The sequence below is a fragment of the Scyliorhinus canicula genome, chromosome 1 (assembly GCF_902713615.1).
Source record: "Scyliorhinus canicula chromosome 1, sScyCan1.1, whole genome shotgun sequence".
Taxonomy (NCBI): domain Eukaryota; kingdom Metazoa; phylum Chordata; class Chondrichthyes; order Carcharhiniformes; family Scyliorhinidae; genus Scyliorhinus; species Scyliorhinus canicula.
The window spans coordinates 194,455,730-194,472,577 of NC_052146.1; the positions used below are offsets into that span (position 1 = coordinate 194,455,730).

The 16,848-nt window shown below is 47.7% G+C and overlaps 1 protein-coding gene across 16 annotated transcripts in view; it reads right to left on the minus strand.

Moving 5' to 3' along the window:
* Positions 1–16,848, minus strand: part of syne1b (spectrin repeat containing, nuclear envelope 1b) — a 667,652-nt gene that overhangs the window by 299,251 nt on the left and 351,553 nt on the right. For all 16 annotated transcript variants that reach the window (XM_038805568.1, XM_038805603.1, XM_038805543.1 and 13 more), the window contains 8 exons: positions 15,217–15,372; positions 11,056–11,226; positions 9,823–10,149; positions 8,061–8,213; positions 7,380–7,547; positions 2,868–3,044; positions 1,976–2,122; positions 874–999 (listed from right to left, as the gene is read on the minus strand). In XM_038805568.1, coding sequence (XP_038661496.1) covers positions 874–999; positions 1,976–2,122; positions 2,868–3,044; positions 7,380–7,547; positions 8,061–8,213; positions 9,823–10,149; positions 11,056–11,226; positions 15,217–15,372 — 1,425 coding nt within the window. The remainder of the gene's footprint in view (positions 1–873; positions 1,000–1,975; positions 2,123–2,867; positions 3,045–7,379; positions 7,548–8,060; positions 8,214–9,822; positions 10,150–11,055; positions 11,227–15,216; positions 15,373–16,848) is intronic.

The window sequence follows — 16,848 nt, forward strand, 5'->3', positions numbered from 1 at the left end:
ATCTTATGTTTGTGGTTCAAGATTTGGACTCTTGCACAATAGTAACCTTACAGCGTCTGAACTCTATATGCGTACCTGCAGTAACTATTCTATGCTATTGTATAGGCTATCCAGGTCTGTAAAGTATTAGGCAATTAAAATTGACAACAAGTGGTAACTAAAAGCCCATGCATGTGCTCTTTATTCTCCGTCATGGCTAACTGAAAACCTTGAAGGTAATATAAGGTAGCACGGTAGCATTGTGGATAGCATAATTGCTTCACAGCTCCAGGGTCCCAGGTTCGATTCTGGCTTGGGTCACTGTCTGTGAGGAGTCTTCACATCCTCCCCATGTGTGCGTGGGTTTCCTCCGGGCGCTCCGGTTTCCTCCCACAGTCCAAAGATGTGCAGGTTAGGTGGATTTGCAATGATAAATTGCCCATTAGTGTCCAAAATTGCCCTTAGTGTTGGGTGGGGTCACTGGGTTATGGGGATAGGGTGGAGGTGTTGACCTTGGGTAGGGTGCTCTTTCCAAGAGCCGGTGCAGACTGAATGGGCCGAATGGCCACCTTCTGCACTGTAAATTCTATGAAATAAGCCGGAAATTAATTTAACCTTTAAGTACAAAAGATACAACCGACACTACAAAAAACCTGAATTGTCGATTACTCTTTGTTAAGGGTATGACATCAGTTGTTGACATCACTAAGACCAAATACTTTGAATCTATAAATCGGCTCCTCAAAATGCATAAAGGCCGAAAGGTAAAGGCCTTTTTAACCATTCTTTTTGGTCTTGGACTGAGTAGTATTGGGTTATTGATAAATTGGCAATGGAATAGTATGTCTAGATCAGGCAAGTCTGGGAACCAAAGACATGAGACAGATAGATTACCGCTTGTTTGGTGTATTGGATGCCTCCCGCTGCCTTCTTCACAGTGTCGTCGGATAAGTCACACATGGAGCAAAGCAGCTCCAGGTAAGTACTCGCCTGCTCCTGCAGAGCCCGATAGTATTTCACCTGCAGCAAGATGGAGCCTCGAGTTATTAGCAGTGGCACTTTATATTGTACAACACATATAATAACTTACCATGCACAATACACGCACCATGATAACAATATTAGCACATCCAACAACAAAATAAACCCTGAGATAACACACAGTGTAGACTAAATAAAAGTCATTTGGCAGAAGTTTGAAGTGATTCATTTTGAAGGAATTACAAGAAGAGGCAATATAGCCTGAAGGGTACAATTTTAAAGGGGGTGCTGGAGCAGAGGGACCTGGGGGGTATATGTGCACAAATCATTGAAGGTGACAGGATAGGTTGAGAACACAGTTAAAAAGGCATACAAGATCCTGGGCTTTATAAATAGAAAGACGGGACAAATGTTAGGACGGTCCTTTATAAAACACTGGTGGAGCAGCAATTGCAGCATTATGTACAACTCTGGGCATCGCACTTTAGGAACAGTATGAAGACATTGGAGAAGGTGCAGCAAGGATTCATGAGGGAATTTAGTTACATGGATGGATTGGAGAAGCTGGGGCTGTTCTCCCCTGAGCATTTTGAGAGGAAATTTAATAGAGGTGTTTAAGACCGTAAAGATCTAGACAGAATGGTACTCAGAATTTCACACAATACCCCACCTGATTAATGAACTTGCGGGAATACCTGCACCACCTGGAGGACAGCACTTCCAGGAGAAGGCCTGTTACCACCTTCTCAAGGGCAATTAGCATTTTGTGGCACTCACATCTCATGAACGAATTTTGAAAAGACAAGTTCTCAGCACATACAGCTGGGAAATATACAATTCTTTACACCAGCAGTTCTCAAATGTCGGCCTCGCAGCCAGATCACCTACGTAAAAAGGCTTCAGAAATCTTGGATGAGGCACTCCAGAGTTGTAACAGATCTACAATAGCTAACTCTACCCCCCTGTGGATTTTATTGGGATTGATGATGGTTGGCGCAGGCGGTTGCGCTCTTACCTGTTTGAGTGATTTTTGTGGGCTGATAGGCGGATGAGCTTGGGGCTCCAGCTCCTGTTGCACAGAATGAAGCCAGGCCTGGCATTGCTGAAGGGTGTCCTGGTGGCTGACGTGCCTCTGAAGCTCACGTTCCAGGCTCTGGTACAGCTGTGACAAAACAGGTCAGACAAAGGCACAGAGTTAGCAACTTGCAGGCTGGTAACCCAGGTTTCGTTTGCAGCTCGTTGTACACCCCTCGTCAACGCCCACCATGATTCAAAATTTTTCCTCTGCGAAGCCACATGGGAAAAAGACAAAAGATTTGCCAGATCAAGCCCCCTCCCACCTTTGCCTTTCTCGGGGCCTCCCTCCCATAGCCAAGCGTGGGGAAGTTGCGGGGAGGGGCGTGGAGGGCACTAACTGCTGATCAGGCACAGACATTCATATTGCATTTAAATGAATCAGTCGCAATGGTAAAGAAGCTCCCACCTCACGAAACTTGGGTGGAAGCCCATCAATCAGCATTGCTGTGGATAGCCTGCCCTGCGACCAGCCTCACTCAGACTGCAAAACAAGGGCAGGGACCGGTCCCAACAAGGCACAAACATCCCCTGCACCCAAACAGTGCCAGCTGGGTGGTGTCCTCATTATTGTTGGTTGACAACTGAAGCTTGGCTCAGGGACACTGGGGTCCCTCAGGCACCTTATCCAAATACCGCAGGTCTCAGCAATTCAACAGAAGACCAGATTATCATTCTGACAGAGCTCGGGGCTCAAAAAGATGCAGAGTTAGGCTGTTAGCTTTCCCACCAAGTTTCAGAAACCTGGTTTACGTTTCCATTTCAAACCTCCCCGCCTAAGTTAGAAAGAGACAAGAACAAGCACGGTTGTGTGTTTGAGGACTAGTCCTTACTCTCTCAGCTGTGCTACAGATGGCGGAATAACTGTCCCGGATTCCCTGCAGGTGACCTTGGACCTGATGCTTGAACCTCCCTTGAAGCTCCTCCGTGCAGTTGGCAATCAGGCCATCCCCTTTGCTTCTCAGGCTTGCTAAGGCATGTTCAAAACCGGCTATCTCCTCCATGATTGGCTGTTAGGAGAGAAAAGAATGGGGGTCACATTGAGTCATCCTGCAGACATTGTGCTTAGTGTGACAGTACCTGAGCATCTGTTAGGAACATAGGAGGAGGCCATTCGGCCCCTTCAGTTAGATCATCACTTATCTGTATCTCTACTCCCTATCTGCGTTGGTTTGGTAACGCCCACGCCTAACAAAAATTTATGAACCACAGATCTGACATTTTCAACTGATCCCCAGTCTTACCAGATTTTTGAGGGTGAAAGTTTCAGATTTCCACTCTCCTTGATGTGAAGAAATGCTTCCCAAATTTGCCCCTGAATGGCCTAGCTCTCATTTGAAAGTTCTGTCCGATTGTTCTGGACTCCTCAACCTGAGGAAATGGCTTCTCTCGATTTAGCCTACAAACCCCTTTAACTATCCTAAATATTTCAAATAAATTACCCTTTATTCCTCTACACAAGCCAAGACTGCACTACCTGTCCTCCGAACTGAATCCTTATTATCCTGGTATCATTCTCGTGAACCCGAAACTAAATCCAGAAACTCAACTGGACTAGCCATACAAATACTGTGGCTACAAGAGCAGGTCAGGGCTGGGAATCCTGCGGCGAGTAACTCATCTCCTGATTCCCCAAAGCCTGTCCACCACCTCCAAGGCACATGGCAGGGACGTGATAGAATGCTCCGAAATTGCCTGGATGAATGCAGCTCTAACAACACTCATGAAGCTTGGCACCATCCATGAGAAAGCAGCCGGCTTGATTGACCCCCAAAGCACTATCGTGAACATTCACTCCCTCCACCCCCGATGCACAGCGCTGCCATGTGCATCACCTACAACATGCACTGCAACAACTCACCAAGGCTCCTTAGGTAGCACCGACCAAACACGTGGCCCTACCATCTAGAAGGGAAAATGCAGCAGAAACATGGGAATACCATCACCTGCAAGTTGCCTTCCACGCCACCCACCAACCTGACCTAGAAATATCTTGCTGTTCCTTCACTATTGCCGGTCAGAATCTGGAGCTCCATCCCTAACAGCATTGCAGGTGCATGGACTGCGGCAGTTTAAGAAAGCTTCACACCACTGGCAAGGGTAATTAGGGATGGGTAATAAATGGAGACCAAGCCAGAGATGCCCACACCCATGAAAGAATAATGAAAAAAAATCAGCAATGCTCCCACTGCAAGGCCAATACCTCCTTTTGACGTGAGTTGAGGAGCTTTACTGATGGAGCTCGCTTCATCTGGAAATTGGAATGGGTTGCGTCTAGTTGGTGGCGAATTAGGCCAGCATCTCTGTTTCTGATCTTAATAACCCATGGTCCTTCATCCACGGAATTGAATGTTCTTCGGACACAAGCCTGGAGATAGACAGTGGGGCTGTGACAGCCAATTTCATCCAAGGCTGAGCCTGCCAGAGTTCAAAAGGTCAAAGGGCAGGATGACATGAGCATGAGGCCCAGGTGGTACAAGTGCCAATCCATGTAAATCACCTCCGCCCATATATTCCAGAGTCCTTTACCTCTTCAATAATTGGGGTGGGGAATTACTCAGATTTCAGCCCCTCCTTGACCTTTAACACCACCCCATCCATGTTCCCTTCAACCCCCTTATGGGCCAACATGAAAAATTGAAAAATAAATAAATTTGTCTCCTCAGGTTTCTGACCCACCAGTGAACTCACCCATCTCCTCGCTTCCTGCTCTCTGAAGGGCATTATTTGCCCCTCTCTCTCTATTCTGACTTCCACAGATATGACAGGTCCTGATTGCAGTAACGGGTCAGTCTGGCTTAAAGGAGACCTCCTCCTGCCCAAGGACATTTGCCATCCTGGGGACAAAGGAGGCTCTGTACCTTTAACGAGATGAGTTGGAATAGAACAGCAGTGCTTCTAGCAGCCTCCCCATCCTCCCCCAGTACAGGTTACCCCACCCCTAGGACCGCTGAAACTCCCAGCAACTTTCAGCACAGAAGCACATGATCCTGGCCTTCCTGGCATTGCACGCCTGCGCATCTCATCATGTTTAATGGGAAACTGTTAAATTGCCGCACAGGCCCAGGGCAATCACCAGTCACGATAAATCAAAGCGGGAGCCACAAAGCAGGCAATTGTCTGAACTTCTGATATGCAAATTATTCAGACAGGCTGTGAATACACATTGCACTGACTAGGCATGTATTGAATATATACGGTTAAGGGGAAATGTAATTGAGATTTTACGGTCATTAAAGGATACTGTTGAAAAGAGAGACATGTTACTGAAGCTTGCCATTTGGCACTCATTAGGACAAATGCAAGAATACCAAATTTCAGAGAGATAGAGAGGTAGACGGAGATAGATGTATGAATAGATAGATAGATGTATGAATAGATAGATAGATGTATGAATGGATAGATAGATAGATGTATGAATGGATAGATAGATAGATAGATAGATGTATGAATGGATAGATAGATAGATAGATAGATAGATAGATAGATGTATGAATAGGTAGATAGATAGATAGATAGATAGATAGATGTATGAATAGATAGATAGATAGATAGATAGATGTATGAATAGATAGATAGATAGATGTATGAATAGATAGATAGATAGATAGATGTATGAATAGATAGATAGATAGATAGATAGATAGATAGATAGATAGATAGATAGATAGATAGATAGATAGATAGATAGATAGATAGATAGATAGATAGATAGATAGATAGATAGATAGATAGATAGATAGATAGATAGATAGATAGATAGGTAGACAGACAGACAGACAGGCAGATAGAGAGGTAGAGAGAGACAGACAGATCCTGTTCCCTCTAGTGAGCGTCCAGAACAAAGGGGCATAACCTTAAAATTAGAACTATTCCACCCAGGACTGATGTTAGAAAACATTTCTTCATTCAAAGGGGTCATTGTGGACACTTATCCTGGCCCTGCAGGCCCCCACCATCACTGTGAGCACTTACCGTGGCCCTGCAGGGCCCCCACCATCACTATGAGCACTTACCCTGACCCTGCAGGGCCCCCACCATCACTGTGAGCACTTACCATGGCCCTGCAGGGCCCCCACCATCACTGTGAGCACTTACCCTGGCCCTGCGGGCCCCACCATCACTGTGAGCACTTACCCTGGCCTTACAGGCCCCACCATCACTGTGAGCACTTATCCTGGCCCTGCAGGGCCCCTACCATCACTGTGAGCACTTACCCTGGCCCTGCAGGGCCCCACCATCACTGTGAGCACTTACCCTGGCCCTGCAGGGCCCCACCATCACTGTGAGCACTTACCCTGACCCTGCAGGGCCCCACCATCACTGTGAGCACTTACCCTGGCCCTGCAGGGCCCCACCATCACTGTGAGCACTTACACTGGCCCTGCAGGCCCCACCATCACTGTGAGCACTTACCCTGGCCTTACAGGCCCCACCATCACTGTGAACACTTACCCTGGCCCTGCAGGACCCCACCATCACTGTGAGCACTTGCCCTGGCCCTGCAGGGCCCCCACCATCACTGTGAGCACTTACCCTGGCCCTGCAGGCCCCACCATCACTGTGAGCACTTACCCTGGCCCTGCAGGGCCCTCGCCATCACTGTGAGCACTTACCGTGGCCCTGCAGGCCCTCACCATCACTGTGAGCACTTACCCTGGCCCTGCAGGCCCCACCATCACTGTGAGCACTTACCCTGGCCCTGCAGGGCCCTCGCCATCACTGTGAGCACTTACCCTGGCCCTGCAGGCCCCACCATCACTGTGAGCACTTACCCTGGCCCTGCAGGGCCCCACCATCACTGTGAGCACTTACCCTGGCCTTACAGGCCCCACCATCACTGTGAACACTTACCCTTGCCTTACAGGCCCCACCATCACTGTGAGCACTTACCCTGGCCCTGCAGGCCCTCACCATCACTATGAGCACTTACCCTGACCCTGCAGGGTCCCCACCATCACTGTGAGCACTTACCCTGGCCCTGCAGGGCCCCACCATCACTGTGAGCACTTACCCTGGCCCTGCAGGGCCCCACCATCACTGTGAGCACTTACCCTGGCCCTCCTCCAAATGGTTGTGGATGCGGAGCAACTGGAGCTTTCCAAACTGGGATCAGTCGAGATTATGGGCTACGGAATTCAAGGATATGGAACAAAGCCAGACAAACGGGATTAAGGAACGGGCCAGCTGTGATATGAATGGTGGGATGGGGTCACAAGGCTGAATGATCGGCACTCATTCTGACATTGCTGTGTGCACCCAGTACACAGGAATACCTACACAATCCTGATCTTGAGAATTTCCGAATAAAAGCAATCTGTTTAAAAGGAAAGGTTGTTCTGCACCTTGTGTCGCGCCAGATTCTGCGTAGCAATCTCCAGGTTGGTGCTTTGGGTGGTGTCAGGGGCCACCAGCCTGGTGGAGATCTGTAGCAGCCACTTCTCCACCTCCTGTAGGTTACTGTTATAATCCTCATGTTCCCTCACTGTCTCTTCCAGAGTCTGCACACACACCTTGGAAAGAAAGAACAGCAATATATTGATGACCATAGTCACAACAGCCAGCAGGTTTTCCCTAAATTCATTCTTGGGATGTGAGTGTTGTGAGGCCTGCTGTTTTTTGCCTATCTCTTGCTACCCTGAAAAGCTTGTGGCACAACTGAGGGCATCATTGGCTATTTCAGAGGGCAGTTAACAGTCAACCACATTGGTATGAAATGGAGTCTCATATATGCCCAGAGAAACCTCCTGTATGCTATTTAATCCATCAGTCCTGTCTGTGTCTAGGCTGGAGAACACCCTTGACTCTTACCCTGAAGCTTGGTTCCTTACCAAATCTTTGAGTTTTCACACCAATCATGGACGCCTTTGCCCTGGTAGCCTTATCCTGTCCCGATTAACTAATCCAGACTCAGAGTCCTTCCCGACTGTTTTGCACTTAAATACCCTCACTGTGGGCACTTAATAATGACACTGCAGGCCTTTACCATCACTATGAACACTTACTCTGGCCCTGTAAGCCCTTACCTTCACTGTTGAGCACAGCTCCTGGTAATCTGACAGCAGCCTCTTCAGGTTGTCACTGACAGAAGGGTCGTGAATGAGCTCGAAGACAGCCTCGCCCTTCTCAATCACCAACTTTATCCCCGGCTCATGGGAGACGATCGTCTGTTGGATGGCCTAAAGTAAACAGAAGACGTTAGATCTGTACATCATACAGTCAGCAAATCCACAACACTTGTGTTTCAAAATGAATTATTATCATGAATTGTAGACTGCAAAATGAGAACAGTTTTAACGATAATAGGGCAAAGTAGATGGGGGGATTTTCCTATTACTGCCCACCGCACCATGTTTCACGGCGGTGGGAGGGGGCACGCCATTGGCCGACAGCAGGATTTTCTGGTCCTGCCACGGTCAATGGGATTTCTCACTAAATCCAGCCGGAAAACCCATGGTGGGGGTTCGTTGTCAACGGGACCGGAAGATCCCGCAACGGCCGGAAAATACCCCCCCCCCACAAAACCAGGAGATTTGGGAGAATGGTGTTTGGAGTGAAGCAGAACGCCAGAAAGTATCTTTGGATTTATTTATTTTACCTGTCTTGAACTATGACAGGTTCAGACTAAGGTACTTCACATATTTGGGAGGTAAGTCTTGTCCATTTCCTGATTTCTTTAGCTGAACCATTGGTGGTCGTGCCTTCAGCTGCCGTGGCACTAAACTCTGCAGAGCTGTCCCTGCATCGCATCCTTCTTCAAACCTATTTCTTTCACCAAACGTTTGGTGACCTATCCCAAAGTCTCCTCAGGTGGTCCGATGTCAAACTTTGCCTGTCAGTGCACCCGTGAATGGCTTTAAGATGTTTCACTTCAATTAATGGTGCTCATGAATGCGTGTTGTTGCTCTGTTCTATCTCCTCTTGCCCTTGCACTCAGATACAATTGAAATAAATGAATGAACGCATGACTGTCACAATGGAATATAAAAGCTCGGCATGCCTGCACAATAGGAGCTCCAGGTTACAATTTGCTGTGCACGCCCGACGTTACAATACTGACTGCACCCCTAAAGTACTTCATTGGCTGTAAAGCACTTTGAAACTAACATAAATATAAATCTCTTCCATTGTACATTCCGCCTGATATTTGTATTGTTATCTAGCCAGTTTCTCAGATCGGTAACTTGCTTTGGGAACATCTCCATTCGATCCTCCAGTGTGACCCTGAGCGTCCGGCTACTTTTCTCCCACACTGACCTTTCTGTCCTTGGCCTGCAAAAGCGTTCACATGAAGCTCAACACAAGCTGCAGGGACAGCACGTCAGCTTTCAACTCAACACTCAAGTCTAAGTTGAACAATTTTAGATCATCGTCACCCACTTTGTTTCATTCTTTAAAATATTTTTTTATCGTTTTGTTCTTCACTTTGCATTTGGGCTGCAGCCATCCAGCCATTCACACCTCATCAGGACACACCTTTCGTTTCTTTACTATTCTCATTCCCATTTCCTTTACCTTTGGTCCCATGGAACCATTGACCCGGCCCTCACCCTATCACAGATCCTCCTTTTTGTTCTTCCTTCCCTCGCCCGATCACTTGCTTAAAACCAATTAAATTTCTATCTCTCCTCAGTTCTGACGAAGTACATCATCCTGAAATGCTAACATTGTTTCTCCTCCACAGATGCTGCCTGACCTGCGGAGCCTTTCCACCATTTGCTGATTTTGTTTCAGATTTCCAGCATCAGCGATATTTTGTTTTTACATTATTTTCCCAGCACCCTTTACCTTGTACTTAGCTAGCTGGGCCTTCTTCTCATACAGTTCCACTTTCGGGTCCACCGGGATCTGTAAGATGGCCTGGTACTCTGTCAGCCACTTGGCTTGGCTCTGGTACTTGTCCAAGAACTCTTTCGTGAGGTACAGGCATTTTTCCAGGTTGCCGCGCTCTCTCCTGATGGAGCTGGTCAACTCATTCAGTTGATCGATATGACCGTCCATTGACTCCCGCAGACTCTGAGCCTCTGGCCCCTCGAGGTACTCTATAGCCTTCTCGCCCTTCTCAAGAATCATCTTCAGCAAGCTGTTCCCCATGTCAATGTCATTGTGCAAGCTCTGGAAATGAAAACAGTGTCTCTGAAAAGCAAGAGCCAGAACTGTCCGCAATGCTGCTCAGGAACCCGTCGGGTTTATACATGACTCCAGTGTTCCCTTCAAGGGTTTACATACATCTTTTCTTTCCTAATCATGGATCAAAGAAGTGGGCTAATCTTAATTGATTTTTTTGAAGAAAAGATGATAAAGTAGACAGGAGTGGAAACTATGTCCAGACCACAGAACATGCACCATATGAGCCTCACAGCCCTGTATCAATCCCAAAATGAATTCACAGTGCAGAGTTCTCTCTTTGCTTCCTTCCCCACTTCCCCATTCTCTCCCTACTGCCCAATATTAATCCCACAACTAATCCCAGCACCTATCTCCACATCACAGGAACATAAAAACAGGAGTAGGCCATTCAGCTCAGTGTACCTTATCCACCATTTAACTGGATCATGCGGGGGCGATATCCTTCCAGCATCTACCTTGTTGGACCCTGTAAGAATTTTGTACACTTCAAAGAGATCACCTCTCATTGTTCTAACGTCTGGAGAATAAAGGCTCACATTCCCACATTCTCCTCAATCTCTCCTCATAATCCGATAACCGTCCCAAAACTAATCCGACTGCCCCACTCTCTCTTCTCAGCCATCTGTCACATAATTCATCCCACTGCTCTCTCATTCCTCATAAACCTGTATCAATCCCAGAATTAATCGCAATACCCTCTTCTTCCCCATAGTTCGTAGTAATCCCAAAATTAATCCCACTGTCCCACTCCCCTCCCCCCACAGTCATTAACCTCAAAACGAATATGTAAGACCTATCTTGCTATAGATACACATGTGGATTTGTACCGAAGCCTTTACCTCTTGTAATGAAGGAACCCAAAGTATGCACATGCATCTCCCTTTCTCTTACCTCAAACTTTTTAATCTTGCGCTCCATGGCGATTTTGTCCACCACGTTCAAAGCCACAGCCATGTTTTTAAAGTTCTTCTGTGCGGCCCTGAGCCAATCTGTGTAGGTATTCAGCGCAGCATCAGCTTCATCCAAGGCTCTCAGCTCCTCTCTCAGCAGCTTAGTTTGGTCCTATGAGAAAAGATAGACTGCCTAGTGTGGGATGTGACACGCATCCATAACACTCTGGGAGGCCGATTCATTAGAACAGCCATACTGAAACATCAACCCGCCTGTGCTAATTTTCATGTGAGAGTACCTTTAAGAAATGGGTGTTTATCAAATAGCTGCAGTGGATGTACCTTTAAGAAATGGGTGTTTATATAAATAGCTGCAGTGATGTCAGAGTGTGGGTGGAGCTGGGCTGTCTGTCTGTTTTACTTTTGCTTTAAGCTAGCAGCTACAGAGTGTGTTTAGTTTCGTTTTGCAGATTGGGAGCTGCATCCAGCAAATCCAGGTGTAATTCTGGTTTCTTTCTGCATGAAAGGAATGTCTTCAAATCACTTGCTAATTTGAAAGTGATAACTGCTTTCAGCAGAGAATTTAAACCTGATGTCTGTGTTGAAGAGGGTATTTGTCTTATGGATGTGCAAGGAAAGATTAAGGGTTACTTATAGAGTATTGTGTTCTTTGCGGGGAATATTTAAATTGATAGTTGCTAAGATGTTTACTGTGTGTGTTTAAAATTGTTAATTGGATTCATAGAATAAACATTGTTTTTGTTTAAAAATACTTTTAGTTCTCTGTTGCATCACACCTGTAATGTGGGCTCTTGTGCTCCCCATAACCAAAATCTATTTAAAGTTTTAAAAAATTACTTTTTCCAATTAAGGGGCAATTTAGCATGGCCAATCCACCTAGCCGGCACATCTTTGTGTTGTGGGGACGAAACCCACGCAAACACGGGGAGAATGTGCAAACTCCACATGGACAGTGACCCAGAGCCGGGATCGAACCTGGGACCTCAGCGCCGTGAGGCTGCTGTGCTACTCACGGCGCCACCGTGCTGCCAAATCTATTTAAAGTTATGGGTCAGGTGGACTCAATGATACACTTTGGGGTTCTCTAAACCCTGGCCCGTAATATAATCCTTATTCTTATAACAAAGCTCAGCAGGTGATGCTCTCTTCGCTGAGTCTGAAGCTCCTGGGTATCAGCACAGAATCCCGGTGACTGGCCCAGAGGGAGGGCTGCACTGTCAGAGGTGCCACCTTTCAGGTAAGGTGTCAAACTGATGCCCCGTCTGCCCTCTCAGGCCAGCCTAAAATACCCCACGGCTCTATTTTGAATGAGAGCAGGGGAATTCTCCCCAGCATCGGGGCCATTCATAAACCCTCAACTAACAGCTAAACACAGATGACCTGGTCATTACACATTGCTGTTTGTGGGAACTGCTGCTGTGCAAATTGGCTGAAACATCCCTACTTTTCAACACTGATTACAATTCAAAATTACTCCATTGTCGTTGAAGAGCTTTTGGGAGGCCCTGAGGCTGTGCAACGTGCTGTTTAATGTAAATTATTTCTGTCATAAGGGCTTTACTGTAAATACTCTTATAATGCTCAGCGCAAAAATCAAAAATTATGACTGACATCTAAGTTTTTTTTTTAAATCGCTGCAGCAACAAGCAACAAAAAAAAACTTTCTCTCCCTGCTCGAAACGGAAGTAATACCAGGGCAGTGAACGAGGGGTTCCGCAGTCAGTCTGGAGTTACGTATTGCAGGCTTACAGAGGGCACTCTTTCTTTCACTAAAGAGAAAGCTTAGACGTGGCTTGTAGCTTGAGAGAGCAGTTCAATCAGGGGCAGGTAGGCCCTCTGAGAGAGGAATCTTTATCAGAGGATGGGACAATTTCCAAAGGCCCTTCATGAGCTTTTAAATCCATTTCCATCAACTAAAATACCAAATGGGTTTCAGGTTGACTTAAAGAGTTTTGACGGGTGGTGGAAACTCCCAGTGTTGGTCCCCTTCATATTTGCTCTGTCAGGCTCTGATTCTCCCCTCCCCTCCCCTAGAATTTGATCCCTACTTTAGCTTTGCTCCCTCTGGATTTGATTCCATTTCGATTTGGTTTCCCCAGATTTGGGACATCTGCACATCGGTTCCCCCTAATTCTAATCCCCCCCTGGCTTTGGATCCCCCCCCAGATTTGCTTCCTGGGATTTGAGCTCACTCTGATATGGTGACATCCCAGTATTGGTTGCACTGCTTTGGCGAGCCGAGCCCAAATATCTACCCGCAAGGAGGCAGCGATAACCTTTAGCAGAATCATCTCTCGCTGCTGTCTCACACATCTGTCCATGGATAATCCAGAGTGGGGACTGAATCTAGAATCTTCCAGTACATAAACAGCCCCCTCAGCCCCTCCCGATTGTGTTGCTACCATCTCCACATGAGCCAACCAGTCTCATCCCACCCTCCTGTTGGCTCCTCATATTATTTACTATCTCTCACTCAGGGCAGGATTCCCTGGCCTCCCAGCCGCGTGTTTCTCGACGACAGGAGGCGACGTGGTGTTCGCTGGCGGCGGAATTCTTTGTTCCCACCGCTGTCAATTGGAATTTCCATTGAAACCACTCCACGCCTACAGACTGTGAAAATGAGTCCTCCCGAGATTGTCATTTGTGTTTCAATGTCTCCCAATCTTTATCCCCAAGGCATTTTTTAGGACCATGAACACGGCAATCTCGGGTTTTATATGGGCTGGGAAAGCCCCGAGGGTGAAGAAGGCCCTTCTTGAGCGGGGGCGCGGGGAGGGAGGCCTGGCCCTTCCAAACTTTATTAATTACTACTGGGCGGCTAATATGTCGATGGTTAGGAAGTGGGTAGTGGGGAGGGGACGGTGTGGGAGCGGGTAGAGGCGGCATCGTGTAGGGGAACGAGTCTAGAGACACTGTTGACGGCGCCTCTGCTGTTCTCGCCGGTACTCCATAAGCCCAGTGGTAGTGGCAGCCCTGAGAGTGTGGGGGCAATGGAGGCAGCATGAGACTGGAGGGGGTATTGGGGTGGTCACCGATCTGTGATAATCACAGGTTTGCTCCGGGGGAGCTGGGTGCGGGTTTTAGGAGGTGGCAATCGGCAGGGATTGAGAGATTTGGGGACCTTTTCATTGAGGAGGGTTTCCCGAGCCTGGTGGAGCTAGAGGAGGAACTTGAGTTACCGGGTGGGAACAGAGTTCGATACCTGCAATACGAGACTTTGTCCGGAGGCAGGTTCCAAGCTTCCCTTGCCTCCCTCTAAGGGGACTACGGGATAAGGAAAACTAACCATCAGCAGAATGGAGTGGGGGGGGTTGGGAATTGGAGGCATGGAAGTGGAAAATAAGGGAATAAGGGCAGGGAATCTAATATATGGGTAGTTAGGAGTTAGAGCGGGGAAAGTTGGGTATGTTACTGTGGGTTTTTTGCGTGTGTCGGACCGTTCTGTTATTTAGAATGTTAATATGTTAAAATGTTAAACTTAAAAATGCCTCAATAAAATGTTTCCCAAAAAAAAGAGAAACCACTCCACGCTGCCGGGAAACCCACGGGTGCGGTGCGCTGCCAGAGGGACCAGAGAATCCTGCCACCAGTGAACGGCAAGAGAATTCTGGCCTCAGTCTAATCCCACTGTCTTGCTCGGGCCTTATACCCGCTGAGATTGCACTCAGTTCCTCTTTCTTTTCACTCTCCATTCATATTAATAAACTCCCAGGCAGTCTCAAACCGCTGTTTTGCTCTCTCCATATCTATTAATGCCCCTCTTAGTCTAATCCCACTCTCCCACTTCTCCCTTTAATATTTCTCTCATTCAAGAAACTAATAATAATAATCATTATTATTGTCACAAGTAGGCTTACATTAACGCTGCAATGAAGTTACTGCGAAAAGCCCCTAGTTGCCTCATTCCGGCGCCTGTTCGGGTCCACAGAGAGAGAATTCAGAATGTCCAATTCACCTAACAAGCAAGTCTTTCGTGACTTGTGGGAGGAAACCCACGCAGACACGGGGGGAACGCGCAGACGCCGCACAGACAGTGACCCAAGACGGGAATCAAATCCGGGTCCCTGATGCTGTGAAGCAGCAGTGCTGACCACTGTGCTGCCGTGCTGCCATACTTTTTTTTGTGCTGTTGGCTACATACCACCACATGAAGCAGGATACCCTGGTATCGGGCAGCAAGATGGGTAGCTTGACTTCCCACACTGCTGTTGATGTGACTCTCCTCTAGGACTTGATGGGCGAGCAAACCCACCCTCTCCACTTCGTCCTTCCGAGCAAGGATTTCTTCATTCCATTTCTGTGAAGGCAGAAGGGAAAATTAATCAGCTGAAAGTTTGCATTTAAATCGAACTGATAATACACATGTTTTTACATTTACCCTTTCACAGGATGTGGGCGTCACTGGCAGGGCCAGCATTTGTTGCCCATCCCTAATTAGCCTTGAGCCAAGTGGCTTGCTCAGCCATTTCAGAGGACAAGTAACAGTCAACCACATTGCTGTGGGTCTGGAGTCACACACAGGCCAGACCAGACAAGGACGGCAGGTGTGTTTTCCTGAAGAACTAATAATATGACTTATTACAGAAAGGATCACCAAAGATATCTTGTGCTGGTCAAACCATTCTGCCCAGTGCCCAACTTGTGCACGAGTTATTGGTTAATCAGCTTGTTATTTCCTATTGAATTTGGGCCTCACGGTAGCATGGTGGTTAGCATCAATGCTTCACAGCTCCAGGGTCCCAGGTTCGATTCCCGGCTGGGTCACTGTCTGTGTGGAGTCTGCACGTCCTCCCCGTGTGTGCGTGGGTTTCCTCCGGGTGCTCCGGTTTCCTCCCACAGTCCAAAGATGTGCGGGTTAGGTGGATTGGCTATGCTAAATTGCCCGTAGTGTAAGATTAATGGGGGGATTGTTGGGTTACGGGTATACGGGTTACGTGGGTTTAAGTAGGGTGATCATTGCTCGGCACAACATCGAGGGCCGAAGGGCCTGTTCTGTGCTGTACTGTTCTATGTTCTATATAAACAAGGAGCAGGATATTCAGCCTCTCGAGCCTGCTCCGCCATTTAATAAGACCATGGCTAATCAGATCACAACATCAAATCTGCATGCTGCCTATCCCAGATAACTTATCACCTCCTTGTTATTGAAGGATTTATCAACCTCTACCTTATAAATATTCAGAGTCTTTGCTTTTGAGGAAAAGAGTTCCAGGTACTCACAACCCTAAGTGAAGGGATTTCTCCTCATCTCCATGTTAAATGAGCGACGCCTTATTTTTAAACGATGACGCTGGTTCTAGATTCTCCCAGAAGAGGAAACATCCTCTCCACATCCACCCTGTCAATGCCCCTCAGGATCTGTATATATTTTGATCAAATTGCCTCTTACTCTTCTAAACACCAGTGGATACAAACCTAGGGCGGGATTCTCCAACCCCACACTGGGTCGGAGAATCGCCGGGGGGGGGGGAGGGCATGAATCAGGCAACGTTGCTCCGACACCTGCCCGTCAATTCTCCGGCAACCGATTCTCCCCGCGCGATGGGCCGTATTAGGCCGAGTCCCGCCGGCATCATTCTCGTGTGGTCCTACCCGGCAGGACCTCGGCGTTAATGTTGCGGGGGCAGCCTGGTGGGGTGGGGGGGGGGATCCGACTCCAGGGGGCGCCTATGTTCCTCCGCGCCGGGTCCCTGAAGGTCTCCGCCATGTTGTGTCGGGGCTGGCGCGGAGATGGCAATCATGCGCATGCGTGAACTCGCGCCGGCCGTGGCGC